Genomic DNA, 26,231 nt, shown 5'->3' on the forward strand with positions numbered 1-26,231 from the left:
ATCTCTGTCCTTCCTCGTGGTACGGGGCTACAGAGCTAAAGGAAAAGTTCCCTTGGTACTTGAGAGAGAAAGAAAGGTGATGCGACTTTTGAGAAGAATTCTCAGTTCTCTCCATAGATACCAAACACAAAGGTCAATGGATCAGAGCTTGGCAGAGGTATCAGGCAGCAATGTAGGGAAAGGGAAATTTTCTTTCAATATGCACAGAATGGTTAAGGAAGGGCATTTGTCACTTTGGTTCTTCTCCTTCAATCCACTGAGCAGCAACAACAGTAAGTGACGACATCAGAAAGAAAAGCATCTACAGAACTAACAAATGTAAACATTTGACAGGTGAAAAAGCTTTATTGAAGCACACATACATTTCAGGGGGTAGAGAACAAAGGAGCAAGTTACAGCCCAGGATCCCAAATGATGCTTTCTGTTACAATATTAATCCACACCCACACCAAATCTTTTAAAAACACTCCTCTATTCAGTTCACATGTACAATAGAAACCACTGCAGCCACCCCTAGTCCAGTGGCCTTATAGGAGAGTCAGCTAGCAGACTCTACCAAAAGGGATTTCTTCTCCAGTATAGACTCCTTTTACAAACAACTCTGTGTAGATACTGTTGCAAGAATAACAAGGTCAGTTTGGTACAGTGAGTTTCAGAAAATGAACCTTCGATCACCAGACCCTTCTTAGAAAGGTCTCAGCACACCACACCCATGTTACATCTAGGTCAAGTACAGGAAACAACAGAAAAAATAGAAAGTGAAACCACTTCACGAAGGAAGTCAGAATAACTGGGAGATTCTCTGAACATATTCTCTTGGAGCCCTAACCGTGCCCAGTCTGGAGAAACACTGGGCCAGTTTAGATGGTACTTGGCTATTCTGGCTGGTGTAATGGTATGTCCATCATATTCTATGTGGTACCACACTGCAGACACAAATGCTAAGAAAGATGTGGTATATGAGAGTGACGATATCTTGTCTTTTATTAAAGAAATGAGGAGCTGTCCAACAACAGCTGTATCTGTATAAAATGCAAAGATCCAGCATGGGCTGGGAGACATTTCACTGTCAGTCATTCTGGTCCTATGAGACCACTGAGAAGCCATTGTGCACATGTCCATGATTCAGTCAAAAGGTCACTATCTAATTAAAGTGTTTTTCTAAAGAAGCTCCATTGTAAGGGTCCCCTAAAGGTCTAGGGAAGGTGTATAGAGCTTGAAGAAACAGGAATTTTATTAGCATTTCAAAGAAAACAATTAGACCAAAGTAATATGGAAATTGCTTAAAAACAATAAGAGTTAAAAACCAAGTTCCAGAAATATGTCAAGGTAAAAATAGAGTTCAAAACATAAATTGGAAAGGAAAGGGCAGACCTACTCACCTCTCTCCCATCTTCTCCTGTCTTTAGTAACCCAACCCTGCTTCTCAGAGCCCTGGCCTCAGACCTATACAAATGCCAAAGGTAGCCAGGGCTTCCTGGGGAAGTAGGAAAAGAATTGCAACACAGGAGATAAAAACTTGTTTTAAAGGATTTTTAAGCTAATTAAACATCATAAAGATAAAAGAATGGACTCTGGAAATATACTAGATTATGCACAAATGAAAACATTTTAAACAGACCCTTATTCTTGAGCCTGCTTTAAAAAGAGGAACAAACCTTCATCACTCTAACATAATGAGATTTGTAGAAATATATGTTTATTACACACACATACATAACACACATGCACACACACACACATACATACACTAAATATAAATCTTTGCTCTTGGTTTTTTCGCTTCCTCTGACTTGCCCTGGACAGGGCGAGACCTGCATAGAAGGACAGGGGCTCATAAGCCCAGCTTCTGCTTGGCCATCGAGGAACGGAGCTGCAAAATCCCTTCCGCCCAAGACCCTGGGTACTGTCGCATCTTCTGCCACAGGCTCACTTCTTCCCCAGTCGAGTCCATCCAGTCTACAACTTCCCCATTACTGATCCCTGAGGAGAAACACCAGAAGAAGCTGAACAGGGAACCCACTCCACAGCCTACCAGAAAAGAAGGGTTATACAGCAAGGGTAGCCATCCTGTAAAAGACAGTGTGCTACGAAGATAGGTTGCTGGGACAACAGTCTGTAAACTGCTCCCTGTTGACCCTGAAAAGCTATTTCTGTGCTCTTGAGACTCTATCAGGAGACTTCAAGTTGATGAAATGGGACTCCAAACAGCACATGGTAGCTTCAGACCTCTTATTCTGGGGCCATTACAGAGCTCTAAGTGTCTGACACCTCATGCCAGAGCTACTTCCCTGCTGTTATTGCCAACTTAACTGAAAAATTAAAAAAAAAAAAAAAAAAAAGGAAGCAGCAGCAGCTGAACACCTTTTTCTCTAGCTGTAGATTCAGGGACTAGAGTTCAGATTGTATGTGGCCTCATTCCTATTCTTTTGTACACTCATTCTTTCAGCAAACATGTATTGAGTGCCTACTATGTACCAGGTACTCTTCTGGGCTCTGGAGATACAGTGGTGAACAAAAAAAGTTCTGCCTTGCAGGCAGCTTATATTTGGACAGGGAAAGCAGGAAATATACAAGCAAGTCAAGATACTTCAGATAATAAGATATATGTCATGAAGTAAATAAACAGGGTGATCTGTAGTGCCTAGATCAGAGCCTTGTTTAGATGGAGTGGTCTGAGGGTCTGTCCAAGGAGACATTTGGGTTAAGCTCTGAAAGATGGGAAGAAGCCTGACTGAGGTTAACTATAATTGCAAAGATTATGAAATTGTAATAAGCTTGGTATATTTGGAGAGCAGAAAGAATCATTGTGCTTGGAGCATGGCTGAGCAAGCAAGAGAGTTATATAGGATGGATTATAAAGGAACAAAGGGTCCAGAATCTATAGGGGCCTGTCAGAATGGCAAGAACTTTGGACTGCCTTCTAAAGTACAGTAGTAAGCCACTGAAGGGTTTTAAACAGGAGACTGATATGACCCGGCTTACATTTGTAAAAACATCATTCTAGACACTTTGTGTTAAATGCTTTGTATGACTTACTAATATACAAGTAGTATTAAAAGCTGCAGGCATGCAGAGACTATAGAGAGGGGAAAGAGGATTCAAGACTAAGTCTTGAAAAGCACCAATATTTAGAGTGGGTAGAGAATGGGAAACCCACAAAGAAAAGTGTAGTATCAGTAGAAGCTAAGTATTTTAAGAAAAGGGAGTGATCAGGGTGCCTGGGTGGCTCAGTCAGCTAAGTGTCCAATTTTGACTTACGTCATGATCTCACAGTTCATGGGTTTGAGCCCCGTGTCAGGCTCTGTCCTGACAGCTCAGAGCCTGAAGCCTGCTTTGGATTCTGTGTCTCCCTCTCTTCTACCCCTCCCCTGCTCACACTCTGTCTCTCTCTCCTTCAAAAATAAACATTAAAAAAAATTAAAAAAAAAAAAAAGAAAATGGGAGTGATCGGCTATGCTAAATAGCATGAATATTCTTGTAAGATGAAAACAAAATTTTGTCATGAGCAATTGCTCAGTGAAGTGGTCAGACAGAAGCCAGATCACAGTGGATTGAGCACTAAAAGAGATGTGAGGAAGTAGAGACAATTTAAGAAATTAGAAGGGGGATGTGGGGTCAATAAAAGATTTACTTCTGTTTCTTAATATTGGAAATACCAGAGCTTATCTGTGTTCACTTCCAGGAGGGAGGCAGAGAGAGTGCAAGTGATCAGACAGGAGAGAGAAGAGATTCCAGAAGTGAGGTTAGGAAGGTGAGGGTGTGATCCAGAACACTTGGAAAGAGCTTGGCCTTTGCTAGAAAGGACCCTTCTTTCATTATAACACAATGGAAGATGGAAATTATAAGTACAGATACAGGTAGGTTTTTAGACTTTTTTGGTGGTAGGATGATGGCATTCTTGGCCATCAGGGTCACATTTATCTGTACAGGTAACAGTGCATGAGCTCAGCCTTCCCCTAGGTCTGCACATAGTAGGCACTCAGTAAATATTGCCCAAAGGTTAACTGAAAGGAAAGAAGACAACTCTTGTTATAGAGGAGCTTTGAAGGAAGGGGGCTGGGTATAGTAGGAGTGAAATATATAAGAGGCCTTTAAAATAGTCAGGGTGGGGGAGAGGCTCTCACCAGTGCCAACACTCAGCCTGACCCCTCCCAGGAAGTCATTGCTGGCCATGGGCTCCCGGTCCCACACAGTCAGTTCCAGGCACATGTGTTGTAGATCTTCCAGCCTCACGCCATTGTAGACAAATGTATGGTTGTAGTGGGGATTCAGAGTCTTCTTCATCACAGGAGTTTTACGCTTACTGGCCTTGTTCCTCATGGGAAGGAGGTATCTGGCAGAGGATGGGGAGTAATCAACAACCTACTCAAACCTGGCAAGTAACTTTCTATCTAAATTCCCCTTTCCCTAGCTAGCCCAGGCAGGTAAGTCAACATTCAGATCCGAGTACACACACTCCCTCCTTTGAATATGCTGAAGCAGAGTTCTCACTACCTCCACTAGATCATTCACCTGATTCAATTCCTTTAACCTGGAGAGAAAATTAACATAATGTTATAGTAAACTGTTATCTATACTCTACCAGACATGGGTGTTAGATATTGGATCCCATTTCTTTATTTCTTTTTTATTTATTTTTTACATTCTTTAATTTAAATTCAAGTTAGTTAACATACAGTGTAATATTGGCTTCAGGAGTAGAACCCAGTGATTCATCGCTTACATATAACACTCAGTGCTCATGATTCCATTTCTATTGGACGAGGTTCTCTTTAAATAAAATCAATAGTAATAACTATAGGCCTAGCCAAACATGATTTTCAAGAGACCTTGAAAGTCACTGGGGTGATGTATAATTTGGGGAAAGCTGGCATTGTTGAAATATTGTGGAGAACAAAGTCCTGAGTTCCTAAATCTTAACAGTCAGGGGACACAGATTTTTATTCAGGATTAATTAAAAGCATAAGTGTATAAGAGAGGGAAAGTCCAGCCTATCTACCACCCTCCTCTTTGGAAATCCACACTATGTCACAGTCCAAACTGAGCTTAGACCAGTACAAAGGTGGCTGTGGAGGCTTTGCTGTTACCTATTTTCAGGAGCAAAGTTGGTTGCTGGAGGTGGTAGGATATACAAGGATAATGTCCACAGAGAAAGGTTAAATTGGGTTCATCTCTTAGCTCTCTTGTCCTAGAACTGGTTAGTTTGATGCTGGTCCAGGGACTCACCCCTTGACAAAGCTGTCTGAAGTCCCTCCTGATTTGGCAGCCGTCAGGTTCTTGGCTTCTTTGATCCACACCTGGAGCTCTCCCCCTTCCCCACCTTTACCTGTAAGGGATGTCAGCCATAGCAAGTGAGCCCCTACACCTTCAGATTTGTCTTGATCTTTATCTACATAGCACCTTCCATCCCTTGCCCCTAAAGGCAGCAAGCTTCGTGACAACTGGACCACATCTGACTTGGAGTCTTAGGACCTAACACAGTGCCTGACAGCAACCAACAGGTGCTCAATTAATAAGGACAACAGCAACAAATACTTTTAGAAAACTGGCTATGTGCCAGATCCTACATTAAGCATTTAATTCTCAAAGCAACCATATAAGATATGTACTATTATTCCTATTTTATAGATGAGAAAATGGGAGTTTAGAGAAATAAAGTTGCCTGAAATTTGTTGAAGAGTTTTTAAAAAGGGAACTCTTCTACCTGTGTTCTTGATCCCATGCCCGCTTCATAGGACTCATCAGATGTCATCAATTTCAATCCCTACTTCCCATTTTTAATATCTTTCTCTACCAGTCCTATCCCCTCAGTCTAAATATACACTAATCTCACCTCTTCTTCTTCTTCTTCTTCTTCTTCTTCTTCTTCTTCTTTTAAAAATCCTTTTAAAAGAAAATCTCCCTTTACCCTTATTGCCTTCTCAAACTATCCTCCATGTTTCTCCTTTCTTTCACCAACAAGTATCCTGAAAGAAAGAGCCCATGTTCACTACTTCTACTTCTTTGCTTCATTCACTCAGGCTAGTTTCTGGTGAAATCTGGCTTCTGCTTCCACTTATCCACTGAATACTCAACCTAATGCCAATGCACCATGTCTTCTCAATCCTCTTTGGCCTGATATCCCAATACTATTGACGACTCCACTCTTTTCTTCTTCAATATCTTTCCTAATAACCCTCTACCCTCACTGGCTTTTCTTACTCTCTTCATCCTTTAAAATGTTGTCCTTGCTTCTCTTCTCTAGTCATTCTGCACTCCCTTTTTGAGGATCTCTTTTATTCCCCAAGTCCTATAGATTAGACCTTGCTACAGGTATCTTTCTAAGAACTCTGGCTTCTCATTGCACAAATGGATCGAATTCAACTCCTTACCATTATGTTCAAAGCCTGTTTCAGTTAGGCACCAGCCTCATCAACAATTCCAGCCCCACTCCTGTAACTCCAGTGCCACTGAAATAAGGAGTTCACTACCTCACCACTTACATACAGCCCCTTACCATGCCTTTTTAAAGGCATTTACCATGCCTTTTTAAAACCTTTGCTCATGCTATCTCTTCTGGAACTGCCCTTCTACCCCATCCACTTCCTTTTCTTCCTGGTAAAATCTTAAGTCCAGTTTCATCCTTATTTCCTCTTTGAAGCTCTCCCACATATAACCAAAGAGAATTCAGGACTCCCATTATCGGTGGTCTTTTCCTGTCTGTCTTTCTTGCTAAACTAAGCTCTTCAGGGGAAGACAAATATGTCTTATTCATCTACATATCCACAGTCACTAGCACAATGCCTGGTGTGTTGATTCACTCTTCCTCAACCTTGACCTTCCTGTCCCTCATACTTCACTACCTCTGGCAACCACCTGTTCTCACCCCTGAAGTTTCTGTTCTATTCTGCCCTCTTAATAGCTTGCCACAGCTGGACCAAGTTCAAGTCAGTTTAATAGCCTAAAAAAATAAGTGCTAACCCTAAAATATTCCCTTCTTGCTGAAAAGTCTTACTCAGTAAAGGAATCTTCCCCAGCAGATGATCCAGGGAGCCTCTCAATCTGGTCTCTCCAACAGTGCTAGCCACCACCGCACTATCTCACAGACACCCCATAGAAAACACTAAGGGCTAAATCCACCACACACACACCCCAAACTCACTCTTTTTCCGGTCACCTCCAACAGGGAGTTTGGAGGCGGGGATGTATTTCAATGAAACCACCAACTCGCCTTTGTGCGATGGCAAGCCAGTCGGGGACTCAGCACTGATCTGAAACACAGGGAAACCCGACAGGTCAAGCTGGGCTTCTCAGGAGTTGTTGAGACCTCTCGCTGAGGAGATTCTAAAATTAGCCCTAAGAACAGCTTCATAATGTAAGAGAATCCACCTTGTGAATACAATCCAGGGTCCCAAGGCCATGGCAGCCACAGGTTTCCAAGGCAGTTCCTTTAGAAGGAGCTGCAGAAGAAGCAACAAAGTCTTCCGCAATTCCCACTATTTTGCTAATTTGGGGATACAGTTACTAGATTCCAAATACCCTCAAAGGTCTTCCAGCAAAGTTGCCACGCAAACTCACAGGGACTGACACCGTGGTGAAGAGTCTTGCTATCAACATCATTAGTAAGAGCCAAAAAGTGGGAACAACCCAAATGGCAATCGATATAGGAAAGGTTAAATGAGTGATTTTAATGCCATGTATGGCATATAGATTATGGCATGCAATCATCAAAAAGAATGCAGGGAATCCATACATGCTGACTCAGAAAGATAGCCAAGGTGTACTGTTAAGTCAGCAAAGTGAAATGCATAAAAAGTTTCCCACTTTTATTAAAATATATCCATGTCTGTACATGTGAATATGTATGTATATAAATAATGATTATTATCACTTGTATAATAGTTACTATGTGCCAGGCACTGTTAGAAGTACTTTAAGTATATCATTTTGTGTAATCCTCAAGACAGTCCCTATGAGATAGGTACTATTATCCCCATTTACAGGTTATGGAACACAGAGGTTAAGTAACTTGCCAAGGTCATACAGTTAGCAATTGGCAGAGGCAGGATTCAAATTCAGACAGATTGGCTCCAGAGTCTATGCTTTTAATCACTATACTACACTGCATAGAAAAACCCAGAAGGATACATACAAACTTAACACTTGTTTATTCTACAGAGAGGAGTGGACTGGGGAAAGGAGAGAGGGCTTTCACTTTTTATTGTGTGTATATCTTCAGTGTCTTTTTAAAGAAAATGGTATGTATCACTCATATGATTTTCAAAGACAAAGAATAATTTTTTCTAAAGAGAGCTTGCAAAGATTTGAGGGCTAGGTGGAGGGAGCTCCACTGCAAGGATTTAAATATGTCACAATTTACAATTTTATATTTATTTATATTACTTTTGATTAATGGCTGTCTCTACCACTAGAACCTCAATGCCAGGAGGACAGGAATCACCCTATTTTTGCTCAGCCTAGTATGCCTGACACTTAGCAAAGTATCTGGCACACAGGAGATGCTCCAGAAATATTTACTGAATGAATGTAAGAGTGAATGAATGAATGAATGAATGACTGGAATGAGCAGCAAGTGGCCTGTTATCTTTGGCTGCTGGTAGCAGAATTGCTTCCCTCTATTGGCTCTCTCGGCATGGTTCTTTTCTTTTTGCTTTGGTATCTAGAATGTGAGCTGGTGCAGACTAGATGTACCCTGTCACCTGCCTGTGTTTGCTGGGGGTCCACTAACCTAAGGTCCTCAGCATGGAGTATACCAATGCCAGGAAAGCATAATCCCCACTGGTTTGGAAAAATGTACCACATACACAGAATGCACAGTTTAGTGTATGGGAGAGATACAAAAGAATAGGGAAGTGGATGCCAGGAAGAGAAAACTGAATGGGAGCAAATGGATTGCTAGGAGACACACACACATGCACGCACGCACGTAAAGATAGATCAGAGACAATAAATGTAAAATGTTTTAAGTTAAAATAGTTATGTAATACTGGAGTAGTCTTTTTTGATGTTTATAAATGTCTACAGAATTTATTAACTCCTAGATTGTGAACTTCAGTAGACTCTTAAAAACTAGAATTCAGCCTTAGCTAGAAATTGGTGTATTTTTTCAGTGGCATATTTTAAGAGCAAATGCCTCCATTTTAATGCAGTTTTTTTCTTTTTATGTAAGACACTTTTATTGGCAGTGCTTCATAGTGGTTTATGGTGATGTTTCCAATATAATTATATCAACTGTAGGCCCCTGAGAGAATGACTTGTGTGCCAAATGCTTAAGAAATTCTAAATTTCTAATAATGTGCTATAGTTTAGTCATAATTGTTTTCCTGTTTTTATTAGTATTTAAACGGGCAGATTTAACATTGTTAATATTTTCCATGGAGGGCAGTAGCTATCAAAATATTGCATGTATTTTTCCTTTGACTCAGCAATTCCACCACCAGAAATTTCTTCTATAGTTACATTCACATAAGAAGGCCAAGACATATTACAGCATAGTTTTAACAGCAGAGAAAGCAAACAATTTATTATACAGGCACATGAAAGAATACTAGACAGCAATGAAAATGAGATAGACATGAAAGTGATGGCATAGAAAGAGGCCCATGATAAATAATCAATTGTTAAATGAAAACACTCAAGACATGTAAATGATGAGGTTCATATAAGCCTATTTGCATAAAAAGGAAAAAATATAAATCCTTACGTTTATATCCATGCTGCTTAATACCAAATCTCTATGAAGATATCCAAGTAGTTGATAACAGTGTTTATTTCTAGGTAATGAAATGCACTTTTCTTTTTATACACTTCTATGTTGTTTTCATTTTTAACCATGTGCACAGAAATCCTTTTATTCTTAATTTCTTAAGCAACATATGTAGACATGGTAAAAAGCTCAAACGTCATGGAAGGGCATACAGAGAAAACTAAACTGCTCTCTCATCTCAGTCTCTCTTCCCAGAGGCAGCCACTACTACTAGCTTCTTGTCTATCTTTCCAAAGATAGTCTCTGTAACACATACTGCTTTTAGCATTTAAAATGGTGGTGTAAAAAAAATTTACCAAGGAACTTTTCCATTGAACAGTTCATATTATCAAGAAATCCTAACTCTGTTTTAGCAATCTTATCTTAACCAGAATGACAGTAACTTACTGAATGTCCATTATATGCCAGGCACTGTTATCTCCATTTTGTAGATGAGTAAACTAAGACTCACAGAAGTTAAGTGATTTACCTAAGTTATTTTATAAGAGAGGTAACTTACCCAGCTGGCAAATAACAGAACCAGGATTCAAATCCAGGTTTGCACTCAGATCCCAGGCACTACAATGCATACTGCTATATTCTCGCCTGAGATGCCATCTCCAAAGTAAAATTGTCCCTGGCTTGTGTGACAAAGAGCACAATAATTAGATCTCCATGAATTCCTTTACTTCCCACTGCTTTAGTAAAAAGATTAGCTTGGGAAAGGAGTATAGATTAGGATACACCCAAAAGGTTAGCTTGGAGAAAAGATGCAAGTTAGTATGTTAGAATATGCCCAAACTCTGGAACGTTATGAGGCAAAGCTTGGCACACACATGAAAGACTTTTCAAAGGAAAACTATGGCTTCATCCTTTGCCTGGTCTACAATTGCATCTGAAATTACTGTCAAACTCAGAAGCTCCAGCAGGGTGCACTAGAACTCTACAGAATATTACATTCAAAGACGCTACCAATATGTACCAGCAGAGATCACTGTAGACAATGCTACCTCAGAGCCAACTGTGTAAGTTGTGAAAGCAGACTACCTTCCCATGTAAAGGCAAGCAATGATCCAGTTTCTTATCAAGTTTCCAGAAATCCATCTGGACCTCTGCCTCTCCAAGGAAAGTGTTTCTGCCAAAACGACCATGATGCCAAACTGAGAATTGCAAAGTCCTCTGAGCCAGGAGAGATTCTGGGATCTCATACTGCGAAAAAAAGGAGAAGCCCAGGATGATTAGTTTGTGGTAATTCCTCAGAAAAGATTATTCAAAAATCTGAGCAACCATACCCAAAGTCCATAATCCTGAATACCAAATTACTTTAATCCCTAAGAATTCTGAGTTTCCTTCATGAAAGCCTCCACTTACCCCATTTCACAAATACCTACCCTATTCTATGGAAGGACCTGGAAAATTAATTTTTCCTTGACTGGATGAAAGAACAATGGAACATTCAAAAAGGATTGCCACAGAAACTCCTGATCCAAAATAACTTTTTAAAATATTTGTGGTCACATGAACCTCTGATTTCACAACAATCCAAGAAAGCCAGATCACCTTTGTTCTCTGGGAAGTTAGTATATGAACAGATGCCCATGGTGCATCTTCAGAAACAGACATGGCCACTGAAAGCCATGTCAACCAGCTGTGTAGCAGAGGAATTGCCACAGTTTAGCCCATAAGACAGGGCAAGTTCTACTCCCAGGGTCTAGATACTTACTCTGAGGGTCTCATCATATAGCGGATTGATGGTGTCCCGCTTGATGCTGGTTTTTCTTTTTCCTTGGCGGGACTTGTCAGGCAGAAGATAAGTCTTTACATATCTAGAGACCAAGGAGAGAACGGAGTCATTTGTTGTCTTTTCTGAAGCCCGTTCTTCACTTCTCTGCTTTCCATATACATATGCCATGATGAAATGAAAATGTCACATCAAGTCCTCTTAGACATGTCCTTCTTGTATTTTCCCAGTCCTGGTCCATCTCCCATATCTCTCCTAATCACTCTCAGTCACACCTCCCTGTCTGCCCAGGAAGTGATAACTTCAGTTCAAGAATGCCCACATAGATGCCAGGGTCTGAGCTCTCATCTCAGAGCATCGGTCAGGTTCCAGAAGCACTCACGGGTTAGAGCGCTTCTTGGCTTCATCAGCATAGGCCAGCTGGTGGCACTCCTTCACATGGATGACCAGAGTCTGTGTTTGCTGCTCATACTTGAGGGAAAAGGCGATCTTGCCGGTCACAAGGATGTTTCCAAAATCGCCAGCTTCACTATAGATACTCATCATGCTGCCAATTGTACTCTGAAGATAAAGCACCCACAAACATCTGGTAAAGGCATACTCCCCCTCCCACATTGCTCACATCTTCCTTCAAAATAAAGCCACAGTCACGGAACAAAACAAAAGCTTCAGAAGCCCCTTCTATAAGCCAGTACTGCCAACAGGCTTGTACTCAGAGCATGAGACAGCCTAGTAGCACACTCATAATTATTGAGGTTAATAATCAGTTCTTGGCTCATCTATGTTCTGTCTCTCTTCTTCCCTGCTTTTTATAAATTTTATTTTTAGTTTTCACTTGTCCCAGAAGGTAGACAAGGAGTACAGGTAGGAGGAAACTATGGTCTTAATATGTTATATACACTAAAATGTTGGCTAGAGGGGGTCAGTTGCTCATTAAAACAAAGTGTCTCAATTATCTTTGGGTTTCTTTTACCCACCATATCCCTATCAAGACCTATAGAAAAAGTGATTCTGTAAGAATGGTGGGGGGCAGGAATCCCACCAGAGGTGAAAATACCTCTCAGGTAGTAGTCATCTCTGTAAGCCTGCCATTCTATTCCTGTGTGTAAGTAGAAAAAAACCCTAATCACTCTGGTTCCTGACTCTGTGTCCCCTAAACACTAATCTTTGTACTTCTGACAGAACTAGGCCCTAATTCTTAACTGTCCCTTTAACTTTATGATTTTGATTTGTATTGCTACTCCTTAATCATACCCTGATGCCAATTAACCCTGCCAGGGTCCCCTCATGACAATGTTCTTTTTCTTTTAAATGTTGATTTATTTATTTTGAGAGAGAGGAAGAGAGAGAATTCCAAGCAGGCTCTGAGCTGTCAGCGCAGAGCCCAACACGGGGCTCAATCTCACAAAGCATGAAAGCATGACTTGAGCCAAAATCAAGAGTTGGATGCTTAACCAACTGAGCCACCCAGGCACCCTAACAATGCTTTTGAGTGTGAGATTTGGAGTGGGCTCTGATGAAGAAATATTATCTTGCTCACTTCATGGCCTGTTACCTTTTTAGAGGAGAAGTTATGGTTTACTGTTCACAAAGCTGTGATAAAGAATGTCTCTAGTCCTAATTACCAAATTACCTAACTACTTCCAGGGCAGAGGCTGAGGGAAATCACCTAGCTGTGCACTAAGCAACTATTATCTAAACTGAGGATATGAATAAACAAATGTATCTCACTTACCTGGAAAGAGTGACTAAGATGATTCCCAGGTCCTGACTCTGCTCTAGAGAGATACTTCCTTCATTCCTGGTACCCAAACATGTCTATAGCCACAGAACCAATAGAACTTACCATGGACGAACCACTTTGCATGCTGCTTCTGGCTAGCTTCTGGCGATGCAGCTTCACCAGATGGTCAATGTCTTCTTCTTCCTCTTCCTCTTCCTCTTCCTGGAACAATAAATATAGATTCAGGGTTAATAAAATGAGAAAAAGTTCAAAGACTAATGAACTTCCTTTGGTGGGAGCCATAATTATTGCTAAACTCTGAGGTGTCATGTACACAGGCATGCACATATCCTTATTTTGTGTCTCCCATTTCAGGTTTCCAAACTATATTCCAACCATCTTTCTCAAATTTAAAGACAATAAGAATATCTCTTTCTCATTTGTCTGCCCAACCCAACCACCCCTTTACATTTGAATCAAAATAAGTATTTATTTGAACCCCAACTATATATCAAGCAATGTATTTGAAGATGAAAGAGACAATGAAGACAGTATTTTTCTTTAAGCAATTCAGCAACAAGATTTACTTTACAATAAAGATTCATGTTGCCCTTTCCTAAAGAATTAGGTCTATTAAGAGTATCAAGTACTAAGTTCAACTCTAGATTTATAAAATTTCATAGAGTGGACAAGTGAAATACAAAGGTACTTACCATATCTACAATGAGGCCTGGGACAGATTTGCTTCTGTCTCCCAAGGAACCACTTTCATGTCCCACATCTTCCGGGTGAAGATCAATAACAGATTTAGTGTATTCTGAGTGGAAGAGCAAAAACCCAAATCAAAAGAAACGTACTCTTCTCCGTACCAAGAACCCATCCAGGGTATTGAGAACTTCAATCTCTAAGGCCATGAAGGGACACCTACCTGAAGGCCTGAGGATTTTTCTGGTGTTCTTCTTAAATATCATTTCACCCTCATCAATTGATACTGCATTTTGACCCCCAGGCTGAGTTTCCTAGGAAGGAATGAGGGCCAGGAAATAGAAAAGGACTGCTGGGTAGGTGGAGGATGAATAAGGAAAAAATTGACTTAAGAATAAGGCTCAGACTCTGTTTCATATTCTGTGTCTCCTCCTCTCTCTGCCCCTCCCATGCTCATGCTCTGTCCCGGTCTCTCAATAATAAATAAATGTTAAAAAATTTTATAAAAAAAATAAGGCTCAGACTTTTGCTAAATTATGCAAAGTTAAAGGAAAGATTAATTTAATCTTAGGAATTTAATCCTAGGAAGTAGTACAAAACCTATTTTCTCACATGTTTCAACCAAACCTTAAATGCTCCCAAGTGAATCTGAACTAAAATTCATTTAACTGAATTCTTGATGTAAACTATTCCTGAGAAGGGAAAGAAAGAGAGAAGAGAGAGAGAGACCCCAACCGACCAATACCTAAAGCTTACCTTTTCTACTTGAGATGTGGGTGCAGATATCTTCTTCCATTCTGGAAAGAGTCCAGATTTATCCAGAGAGTCTCTCCTGGAGGTAGATATAGAAGTTATAATAAAATCACGTCCTCACCTTCCCCGTCTATGGAAGCTCTATGGAAGGAGATCCACTGGCCTGGGGTGATTGTAGTAACCAAATCCAGAAGGTAAACTTCACATCTGATTTACCTTGAAGGAATGCAAACAATCAGATAAGCAACTTTGCACAAACATAAGCACTCAATCCCCCCCTCCTAAGGGACAGCAGGGACAGTTGCTACTGGTCCAGGAAGACTCCTCCAAGATGCAGTAGCCTGTGGAAGTTAGCATGCTCCAGAAGGCTGTGCTCAAAGCCAACAGTAAATGTACTACTGACAAATGTGTGGCAAGGTCAGAGAAAATACTTCATTTGACTTGCTGAGGACAGAAGTCAGGAACACTGAAGGCACAGGACCCATGTATCCTGAGCTGGACAACAAAATGGAGACTTCAGTTGAGCAGAAGTGCAGAGACTCGCAGGGGTTTCACCTTGACATGCTATCCAAGTCGGCAGTGTAGCTATCCAGACTCTCATTCTCAGTCTCCAGTGCACTCTTTCCACTTTTCAGCTTGGGGACTTCAAATGGCACGCTAGAATAAAAACCAAGAGCCAATGTGTAAAGAAAGTGGGCTCTCCTGCTGGGAGTCAAGCTTCCTTCCAACCCATTCACAGTGGTAGCCTAAGCGATCTTCCTAAGATAAATATCTGAGTATATACTTTTAAAACTTTTTGGCAATTCCTCGTTGCTGTTGGAATTGAGTTAAAACTCCTCAGCAGGGCAAGAAAATCCTTATGATTTTGACCCCTGCTCACCTCTCCAGACTCATCTTTCACCCTCAACCTCTCCTTATACTTTACATTTCCAGAAGGATTAAGCTCTTTTGGTTCCTTGAACATGCCAAAGTTCTCCCTTTTACTCTTGTCTCTTCCTGGGATGTTCTTTGTACGATGAGCACTTTTCTTCACCTGGCTAAATCAACTCCTTCTTCAGGTCTCTCCTTGTATGTCAATTCCTCTAGGTCTCTCTGACTATGCCCCCACTCCAAGTCTAGATTAGTAACCTTCTTATATGCTCCTAAAGCACCCTGATTTCTTGGTAGCAGTCATCACATATGTAATTATTTATGTCTTTCAAATTATTTAATTTATTCAATAATTTAAGCAAATGATTTATTTAATGTCTTTCTCCTCCATTAGACTAAGTTCTGTGAGATCAGTGACTACAAATCTTATTCACTACTGTGTTCCCAATTCCTAGAAGAGAAATTACCCTACAGGGGGGCACTCATATATTGGTTGACCGAATGTTCTCAGTGGGGCTTAATGTATACACATAAATAACCAGTATGTTTCAAAGACAGTATTCAGAAGACCAGAATTCTTTCTCGGCTTAATGAATGGGCATTCAAAACAGCAGTTCTCATCTCTAAAGGGAAGAACACAATTCCTGGGACTCAAGGAATTTGTGAGAGCAGTTAAGAAAAGGGGAAAAATCATTCTTCCTCAAGAATCTCAACTAATTTCACTTGACTCCCAGGACATGACTCTCTCCTGGTCCTCTGACTTTGCTGGGGTCTCTTTCTGAGGCTCCTTTGCTGGTCCTTCATCTCCTAAACCTCTAATCTTTGGATTATGTCCAGGCTTATTCCTTAGACTGCTTCTCTTCGATATCTAGAATTATCCCTAAATGATCTCATCTAGTCTCATGGCTTTAAATATCCTCTATAAACTAATAATTCCTAAATTTATCTCTCACTCAAATGCCAGGCTGGTATTTCCAATAGCCTACTTCACATCTCTGTTTGGATATCTCAAAGACAACAAGTACAAGATTAAGGCCCTAATCCTCCCCCAAATCTGCTATCCCCTCAATTTCATCAACTGACAACTTCCTCCTTTCATTCTCTGGTCAAGGATCTTAATTTTCCTTTACTCTCCTTACTCTCTCACAATACAAATACAATCTGTTAGCAGATACTCTTAGCTCTCTCTTCTTTTTTTAATGTTTATTTATTTATTTTGAGAGAAAGAGAGAATGAGCAGGGAAGAGGCAGAGAGAGAGGGAGACAGAGAATCCCACACAGGCTCTGTACTGCTAGTGTGGAGCTTGACGCAGGGCTCAAACTCATGAAACATGAGATCATGACCTGAGCCAAAATTAAGAGTCGAATGCTTAACTGACAGAGCCACCCAGGCACTCCTTGGCTCTATCTTCAATTGTATGTAGAATCTGACCAGTTCTCATCCCCCATTACCACTACTTTTGGTCCAAACCACCATCATCTAGCTACTGGATGATCACAATAGCTTCCTGACTGAACTCCCTATTTCTACCCTTGTCCCTATACAATCTATCCTCAATACAGCAGTCAAAATGAGCTTTTAACATATAAGTCCAAATATAGAATTACCATATGACCCAGCAATTCCACTTCTAGGTATATACCAAAGAGAACTGAAAACATATGTCCACACAAAAACTTGTACATGAATGTTCATAGCAGCATTATTCATAATAGCCAACAGGTTGAAACAGTGTAAATGTCCACCAATGGGTGAAAGTATAAACAAAATGTAGTATATTCATACAATGAAACTTTACTGTCAATAAAAAGAAAGAAACTTCTGATACATGCTACAACATGAATGAACTTTGAAAATATTATGCTAAGTGAAATAAGCAAGACACATTTTGCATGACTCCATTTATATGAAAGACCCAGAATAGGCAAATCTGGTGTCTCTAGAAAGCAGACTAGAGACTGGAGAAAATGGGGAGCCACTGCTTAATGTATGTTATGTGAATTTTACCTCAGTTTAAACAAAGAGAAAAAGATCACGTCATTCAGAGTCCTCCTCCTCAAGCGGACTGAAAGGGTCCTTACAGGTGCCAACAAAGTCTTACATGATCTGCTTCTCATCCCTTCTCTGTCCTCGTCTCCTACTGTTCTCCCCTTGCCCATTCAGTTCCAGATTACCTAAATGTGCCAAATACAAACTCACCTTCGGGTCCTTATATCTTCTGCTTTCTCTGCCCACAGTGCACTCCCCCCATGTACTCCCAGGGATTGCTTCCTCCCTCATTTGCTTCATGTCTTTGCTCAGATGTCACCTTGTTATTAAGACTTTTCCCTGGTTATCCTAAGTGAAACAGCATATATACACACGTTTTCTTGGCACTCCCTATCCCTTTAACCTACTTCATTTTCTTCATAGCACTTGTCAACATCTGATATGATATATTTATTTGATTATTGTCTGTGTCCATCTACCCCCAAATCTAAGCTCCACAAGCAAGGGACTTTATTGTATTTACCAATGTATCCCACTGCCTAAAACGGTGCCTGGCAAATAGTAGGCATTCATAGATATTTGTTTAAAAAATGAGTGAACTATTAAATGAACAAAGAACAAAGTAACCAGAATCTATAATGTTTTAGGCAGTAAATAATAAACTTTCCAGGTTATCACATGATATTTGCAATAAGTTCATGAAAACAGCAGGGTTTGAAATCCTAGGGTGTGCATGAAACAGTAGTCATTTCTTGAGAGATGTATTAGCTTTATAGTCTAAGGCACAGCAGGGAAGTTGATTTCATTTTTACTTTAGAATCATTCTTTTTCCCCCTTTGTTCCAAAGAATAAAGAACCCAAAGAGGAACCATTCCTCTAGAGAGGTAGTTGAACAATAACTCATGGAGTGTGTTTTCTGCTTGTATTTTTCCTAAAGATTAATATGTACTAACTCACAGATGATACAAATAACCCTGGGGAAAAAAGGCAATTATTGACATCTGTGCAGTAAAAAGTAGACTAAGAGATGGGAGTCCTGGGCTCTAACTATCTGTATAATCTCAGGTAAATCACTTATCTTGCTTTCTTTTCTGTAAAAATAAGAGGGCTGAATTTGATTATCTCTGCGGCTCCATAATTTTATGGCAAAGATCATTTATGGCCACTTAATCTGCTTCCATGCTTATGGTAAATAAGTCTTCTGGGTCCAATGAGACAAGAGGTCATAGACATCCAGAAGCAGCAGGTTTCAGAAATTACATTCTGACCGATGATGACAGATGTGTTCATCAGATTCAGGAAATAAAAGCCATTCTTATCCTTATCCACAAAGGAAGAAGGGGGCCTCATCACCTAGAACAGATGAGTCACCCACCCAAAGCTGTGTGGAAACACCATACAGATAGCAAAAAGAATGAGCCAGACCCTTAGTGCTGACATGGAAAGATGTCGATGTTATATTTTTCTGTGATTGTTCCATTTACACCTTGAGTTATAACTGACATAAATAAACTGTACATGTTTAAGTGTGCAATTTGATGAGTTTTAACATATACAGACACTTGTGAAACCATTACCACAATTAAGTTAGTGAACACATCTATCACTCTTAAAAGCTTCCTCTTGTTCCTTCATAATCCATTCCTCACTCCCTACCTGACCCCAGACAGAAAGCGCTGATCTGCTTTCTGCCATTAAAATTTGGATTGCATTTTCTAGAATTTTATATAAGTAGAATCATACAGTATAGCTTCTATTTTTTGTTTGTTGTTTTTTGTCTCTTTGTTGTTTGTATCAATAGTTTATTCCTTTCCATTGCTGAGTAGTATTCCACTGTAAAAATAAGCCACAATTTATCCCTTTACCTTATTGGTAGAGTTGTTTCCAGCATTTGGCTATTACAAATAAAGCTGCTATGAATATTCATGTACAAGTCTTTGCATGGAAATACGCTTTCACTTCTCTGGAGTAAATACTGAGGAATAGGATGGCTGAATGACAAGGCAGTGCACATTTAAGTAAACTACTACTAAACTGTTTTTCAAAGTGGCTGTACTGTTCCACATTCCCACCAGCAGTGTATGAAAATTCCAGTTGTTTTACATTCTCACCAACAATTGGTATGGTCTGTTTTTTAATTTTAGCTATTCTAGTGGGTATACAGTAGTATCCTATTATGATTTTAATTTGCATTTCTCTAATAATTAAAGATGTTGAGCATCATTTGACATCTATATAGTGTCTTTGGAAAAATGTCTGTTCAAATACTTTGCCAATTTTCTACTGGATTATCTATATTATGGAGTTTTCAAAGTTCTTTCTCTTTCATTTATTATCATTTACTAACATGTATGTAGTATGATCCTTTTTAAAAAAGAAATGGGGGCGCCTGGGTGGCTCAGTCAGTTAAGCGTCCGACTTCGGCTCAGGTCACGATCTCGCGGTCCGTGAGTTCGAGCCCCGCATCAGGCTCTGGGCTGATGGCTCAGAGCCTGGAGCCTGCTTCCGATTCTGTGTCTCCCTCTCTCTCTGACCCTCCCCCGTTCATGCTCTGTCTCTCTCTGTCTCAAAAATAAATAAACTTAAAAAAAAATTTAAAAAAGAAATGAAAATGTAAGAATCCAATCCATATTTATACATTTAGACAGTTATGATAGTCCATACAACAAAACTAGTAATGACTATTAATGATAATAGCTGGGGGCAGAAGCAGTGAGGCTACAGGGGACTACATTTTACATATTTTATTTACTCATTTTACATATTATATTGCTTTTCAACAATCATATAAAATATGATTAAGTTATTTCTCTTTGGCTGAGGGAAATCTAGGGGGAAAACACAAATAAAAGCCAAAACAATTCACCAGCAGCAGCCAAATAAGGAGTAAAGTGTCAAGTCATAAGTTCAAAAAGTCATGGCTAAGAAAACAGAAGAAAGATTTAGTTCAGGGGTGCCTGGGTGGCTCAGTTCGTTAAGCATCTGACTTTGGCTCAGGTCACGATCTCACGGTTTGTGGGTTCAAGCCCCGCATCAGGCTCTGTGGTGATAGCTCAGAGCCTGGAGCCTGCTTCTGATTCTGTATCTTTCTCTCTCTCTGCCCCTCCCCCACTTGCTCGTGTGGGCTCCTGTGGGCACGTGTGCGCTCTCTCTCTCAAAAATAAATAAACATTAAAAAAATTAAAAACAAGCAGATGGTTTATGGTTGCACAGCAGGATGTAAATGTTATAAGTGCTAACAAAGTAAAAGTAATTTGAGTAATAAAAAAAGGAAGTAGGGGAAAGCATTGGTAGGAAGTGTAAGAAAGCTAATTTCCTCCTCTTTCATAGCAGACAGTCCACTGATATTATTGAAACAGGTAGATTTTTTAAATGACTAAATGACTGGCCAAGCACTCCACTGCTAGGTATCTACCTAAGAAAAATGTAAATGTATGTTCATACAAAAAATCATAGTGAAAGTTCACAGCCGCATTACTCATAATAGCCAAAAAGTGAAAACAACCCAAATGCCCATCTACAGATGAATGGATAAATATGGCATATACATATAATAGAATACTGTTTGGCAATGAAAAGAAATGAAGTCCTGCTACACGCTATAACATAGATGAAGCCTGAAAACATTATGTTAAGTGAGAGAAGACAAAGGACCACATAGTCTTTGATTCCAATGAAATGAAATGTCCACAATAGGCAAATATAGAGATAGAAAGGAGATCAGTGATTGCTGAGGGATGGGGAAGGAAAAGGAAGTTGGGGAAGTGACAACTAAAGAGTACAGGGTTTCTTATTAAGGTGATGAAAAGTTCTAAAATCAATTGAGGTGATGGTTTCACAATTCTGTGAACATATTAGAAACCACTGCATTATACACTATAAATGGGTGAATTGTATGGTTATGTGAATTGTATTTAAATAAGGCTGTTGCCAAAAAGATACTAGGAAAAAAATGATTGCTCAATGGTTTTTATATTTTTTTCTTAAACTTAGTGGGATGTTAATGACTAATATCTTTTATGGTAAAGAAACACTTGAAGATTAGCAATTCTTCAATTTTATTTCAGTGTTTTATTCTGTTAAATTCAAGTAAAATTAAATAGCATGCTTTTAATGTAAATATTATGATCCAATATAATGCAGATTTTTCAGTCTATCTACCCACCCATCCTTCTATCTATATATATGCACAAAAGGTATTGGAAATAATTTTTACATGTGAATACTGTGGTAGTAGGAATTTGGGCGATTTGTTGCTTTCTTTATTATTTCCTATACTAGTTAAATTTTTAATAATAAGTATGTGTCATTTTTATTCATCTTTAAATTGTTCTTAAAAGAACAGAGTAAATATGAGAAAATGTTAATGTTTACATGTGGGTAGTGGGATTAGGATTTTTTTTCCCTCCTTATTTATTCTTTTCTGTACTTTCCAAATTTTCCTGTAATAAGCAACTATTATTTTCTAAATAGAAGAAAGTTAAAAATGATAGAATTAAAAGGATGTATAGCATTTCTGAAAGTGATTGCTAGTTCTTACCTGGGCTCCTTCTGTTGCTCCTGAATGATCTTTCTTCCTGGCCAGATGTCATCCATCTGTGACTGATGAAGAAGGGACTGTCCCACTGTCTCTCTTTTATTCACTTCAAGACAAACAAAAGCATGGCAGGGTGGTGGTGATGAGAGGGGAAGGGGAATACATTACACTTGCAGACAGGATGGCAATATTATCTTTATATTACACCCCCACCCCCAGAGCCCATGAAGTGAAACTACCACCAGTAAGAACATAATAGGATTCCACACCAGAGGATCTATCACTGAAGTTAAGCACCTCAAAAAAAAAAAAAAAATTCCAGGAAGATCAGTACCTGAGGGTTTACGGTGCAGGGACATCCTAATTATCTCACTGCCTGTGTGGTAAGCAAAGCGATTCACTTTCTGGTCATAAAACCAGTCACCAGTTGCCTTCTTCAGCTCTCTGGGAAGGCATAGAAGAAAATGACAGATGAATTTAAAAAAAAATGGCCCTCATCATTCAGCTAACAAAGGCCAAGGAGGGAAATTCTCACCACAGCAGGGGCCTCATTTCCTCTCTCCATAGGTGATACTCACATTTCCTTGGCGCACACCTTGCACCTCCAGGTACCATTGCTTTCCTGGATTCTACAGTCCCGACACACCAGATGATTACAGCCCCGACAAGTGTTGGTCTTGGGAGTGAAACGGCCAAGGCTTTCCTGGCACCGAGCACAGGTCCGATCACTATAGTGCTGGCTTCCCCTCTTGGCCCCTTTCCTTTTTATCTCCAGTAACTCATTCTTCAGTCGCCTGCCAAGACCCCAAACAGAAGCACAAGCACATTTGCCATCTGCACAGGTTGGACGGAGAGATGTTGAGGGGCAGAGACAGTAAGACTATTTGGTTCTGTGAAAGCAACAACTTCAGAGCCCCACCTGACCCGGTGAGGAATTGTAAACCTCACACATGTTCCTCTGAAAGTCACATGGGAGGTGTAAGGAGAGGTTCAGACAAAACTGGTCAAAGGTCTGGGAACTCATGCTTTTTTCTGGAACTCTTACCTAATCCTTTTCTCATCTGCTTTCCGGAGCTCCTCATCTCGTTGTAGAACACTGAGGATCAAATCCCTCTCCACCTCAGACAAAAAAGAAAGGTCAAGTATCTCTGACATGATTTATTCTATTTTTTCTTCTACTCTTCTTTCTTCAAAGCAATCAGACCAGCAGAGTTACCAGAGTTGCCTGAAATAAGATAAGAACTAATTTCACACAGATAATTTACTCCAGAGTAGACCACAGCCCTAGGGCCTTTTAATAGGCTACTTTCCCCTCAAGTCAGGATAAAAACACAACGTTGAAGTGTAGCTGACCTATTTACTATTCCTACTTCCACCTGAATCCTGCCCTGAAAATGAAGAGGCTTTGATTTTTGAAGAAAAAGGGTTGAGTCTTTCAGCATAAGCCACTTAGTCTGGAATAAGCACAGAACACCTGAGTCAAACTCCCCCTCTACCAAGTGGATCCTCAATCATCCAATTTTCAATACTTTAAATGTTCTCACATCCCAAGTGTATTAATCCAAATAATCAGACAGATGGTCTCTGTAGTAGAGGAGAAAACCACATGGGGACTCCTGCCAGTTGAAGCCATTTCTCCTTTCCTGACCAGCTTCCATGTTCTCAGGACTCAGCTTCATGCTACACTACAAAACTTCCATAAGCTATTCTATCTCCCAAAGTTCTTATTGCTGTCACTACCTCAAGAATGTCTTCGCACATTTGTTAAGCACCCACTCTGACAGGCATTGTGCAAAGTGCTAGGTATATAGAGATGAGTTAGACACAATTCCTGTCCTTAAGAAGTCCACAGACTAGTAGGGGAGACAGATACACATAAAAACAGCACAATGTACTAAGTGCTATGAGAGGGATAATAAATTCAATGCTATGGGAAATTAAGAAGAAAATAACTAATTCTATCTTGCATAGAGAGAGAAGAGAAAGATTTGTATACATGGTAGGTTTTACAGAGAGGTGTATTTTTCATTATAAAACAGTAAATTTTTGTTGGTGGGGGGAAATGGTAGCAAAGATGGGGGGGCTAAATTTTATAACTCTCACTCTTAAAAATTAAGAATTTTTAAATTTATTACACAGACAATAGAAATCCATCAAACATCTTTATTGTTGCTTTGTTTTTGATGTTGAGAAATCACGTGATCAAATTCATCTTGCAGAGATCACTCTAGCTATAGTATGAAAGACTGATTCAAAGGACAAATTGAAGTTCAATTTGGAAGTACATAACACATTGTAAAATATGTACATTCCTTAGCCAAGCAATATCACTTCTAAGAATGTACCTGATGGAAATACCCATATAGATGTGCATACAAGGGTATATACACAAGAATGTTACTGCAATATTTGTAAGAGCAAAACAAAATAGTTCTTTAAACAAAATAATACTTCCATATAACCACATATTATGCAACCATTTAAAAAATGTGGTAGATCTGTATGAAGATGCATCTTGGAGTGGAAAAAAAGGTAGTTGCAGGACTATACTGAATGACACCTTTGATAAAGTATTTATCCATACATTTGTATATGTAGAGAAAAAAGGTCTGGAACAAAAACCATGATCATTGGTTTTTCTTGGGGACTACAATTGGGAGGGGCAACATTTAATTTTTGCTTTGTATGGTTATGATTTTTTTACATAAAAGTGTCTTACTTTTAAATACCAAAAAAGAAAATTCAAAAGAGACAGGATTATTGTAATAGTCCAGACAAAAGACAATTTCAGTTTACTAAGTGTGCCTCTAAACAACTTGGCAAGCCATTTTATTTCCGTCACCTTCTGGTTTCTCATGTACAAAAATGACATATCTCAAAAAGTTCTCAAGAAAATGAAATAATGTGTGTTAATTAATCACAATATTTGGAACACATGTTTGGAATACACATATTTGATGAATCTGCTACAGGGCAGGTGTAAACCAGGGCAGCAAGACAAAGAACAGAGAATAAAATTTGCAAAGAAGAACTGACAGAATGGAGTAACTAAGAGGATGAAGAAGGAAGACAAAGTCAAAGATGCCCACCTTGCATGTCTGGGTTTACCAACTGGTAGATTAGTGATAATCTTAACTGTGATAAGAGCTATAAGAGAAGAAACAGGTATGGAAGTAAGGCAAGAAGTTTCATTTTAGTCATAATTGTGTTTGTACTATATACAGGACATCCAGGTAATTAGACCCAGAAAATTGTTGGAGGCACAGGGCTGGTCCTCAGGAAGAGAGACTGTATCTGAAAGTATACACTTGGTAGTCACGGGAGTCAAAGAGCTCAGGGTAGACCCAGTGAGAAAGGAAGTGAGGCCCATATTTACATTCTCTGCTCCCCTTGAAACTAGACCACGAGCCCTTTTTCACTCTTTTGTTTTGTTTTACTAATTACCTACAGGACAATTGAGAGTATAAACAACACAGCACAGTTACAAGGTTCCTGAAACCTCAACAGTTTCTTGACTTGGCTATTTCCTGGTCTTTACTGAACTATAAGATACTAAGCTTCCTTCATAGACCCTTTCTTAGATAATCTTGAGGAAGAATGATTAGTTCTTTTTTTAATGTTTATTTATTTATTTATTTATTTATTTATTTATTTATTTGGAGAGAGAGACAGAGTGTGAGCAGGGGAGGGGCAGAAAGAGAAGGAGATAGGATCTCAAGCAGTCTCTGCATTGTCATCGCAGAGCCTGATGCAGGGCCTGATCCCACTAACCGTGAGATGATGACCTGAGTGGAAACCAAGAGTCAGACACTTAACCAACTGAGATACCCAGGCGCCCCAAGAATTCTTAGTTCTTATACCCATGGAGAATATATACACTCTGTGAGAACAAAGACTTTTTTAATATTCTTCTATGTATCTGGCCCACCACCTAACACAATATTTGGCACATAGTGCTGCATATGCTGCCACTATTGTTGATCATCATCACTATCATCATCCCACCAGTTCCATTTATTGAGAATTTACTATATGCCAGGCAACAAGTACTTTATATATTAACTAATTTAATCCTCACAACAACCCCAAGAATGAAGTACTATTGTTATCCCCATTTTATAGATGAGGACCCAGGAAAGGCTGGGTTAACTTGCCCATTAATAA

At 39.5% G+C, this 26,231-nt stretch overlaps 1 protein-coding gene across 2 annotated transcripts; it reads right to left on the minus strand.

Moving 5' to 3' along the window:
* Positions 1-188: 188 nt before the first annotated feature.
* On the minus strand, positions 189-23,271 carry SYTL4 (synaptotagmin like 4). 2 transcript variants are annotated; one of them, XM_007092551.3, is made up of 16 exons: positions 23,113-23,271; positions 22,646-22,861; positions 22,402-22,511; positions 22,071-22,173; positions 15,226-15,327; positions 14,674-14,749; positions 14,141-14,231; positions 13,926-14,029; positions 13,336-13,428; positions 11,872-12,050; positions 11,472-11,574; positions 10,796-10,957; positions 7,145-7,253; positions 5,230-5,329; positions 4,128-4,336; positions 189-1,983 (listed from the first exon to the last, which is right to left on the minus strand). In XM_007092551.3, the coding sequence occupies exons 1-16, from the start codon at positions 23,220-23,222 to the stop codon at positions 1,835-1,837; spliced, it is 2,016 nt and encodes a 671-aa protein (XP_007092613.2). In that variant the 5' UTR covers positions 23,223-23,271; the 3' UTR covers positions 189-1,834. The 2 variants fall into 2 exon arrangements, with proteins under 2 accessions (XP_007092613.2, XP_007092612.2); XM_007092550.3 differs by having other exon boundaries at positions 13,336-13,434.
* Between the last annotated feature and the right edge of the window lie 2,960 nt (positions 23,272-26,231).

The sequence above is a fragment of the Panthera tigris genome, chromosome X (assembly GCF_018350195.1).
Source record: "Panthera tigris isolate Pti1 chromosome X, P.tigris_Pti1_mat1.1, whole genome shotgun sequence".
NCBI lineage: Eukaryota > Metazoa > Chordata > Mammalia > Carnivora > Felidae > Panthera > Panthera tigris.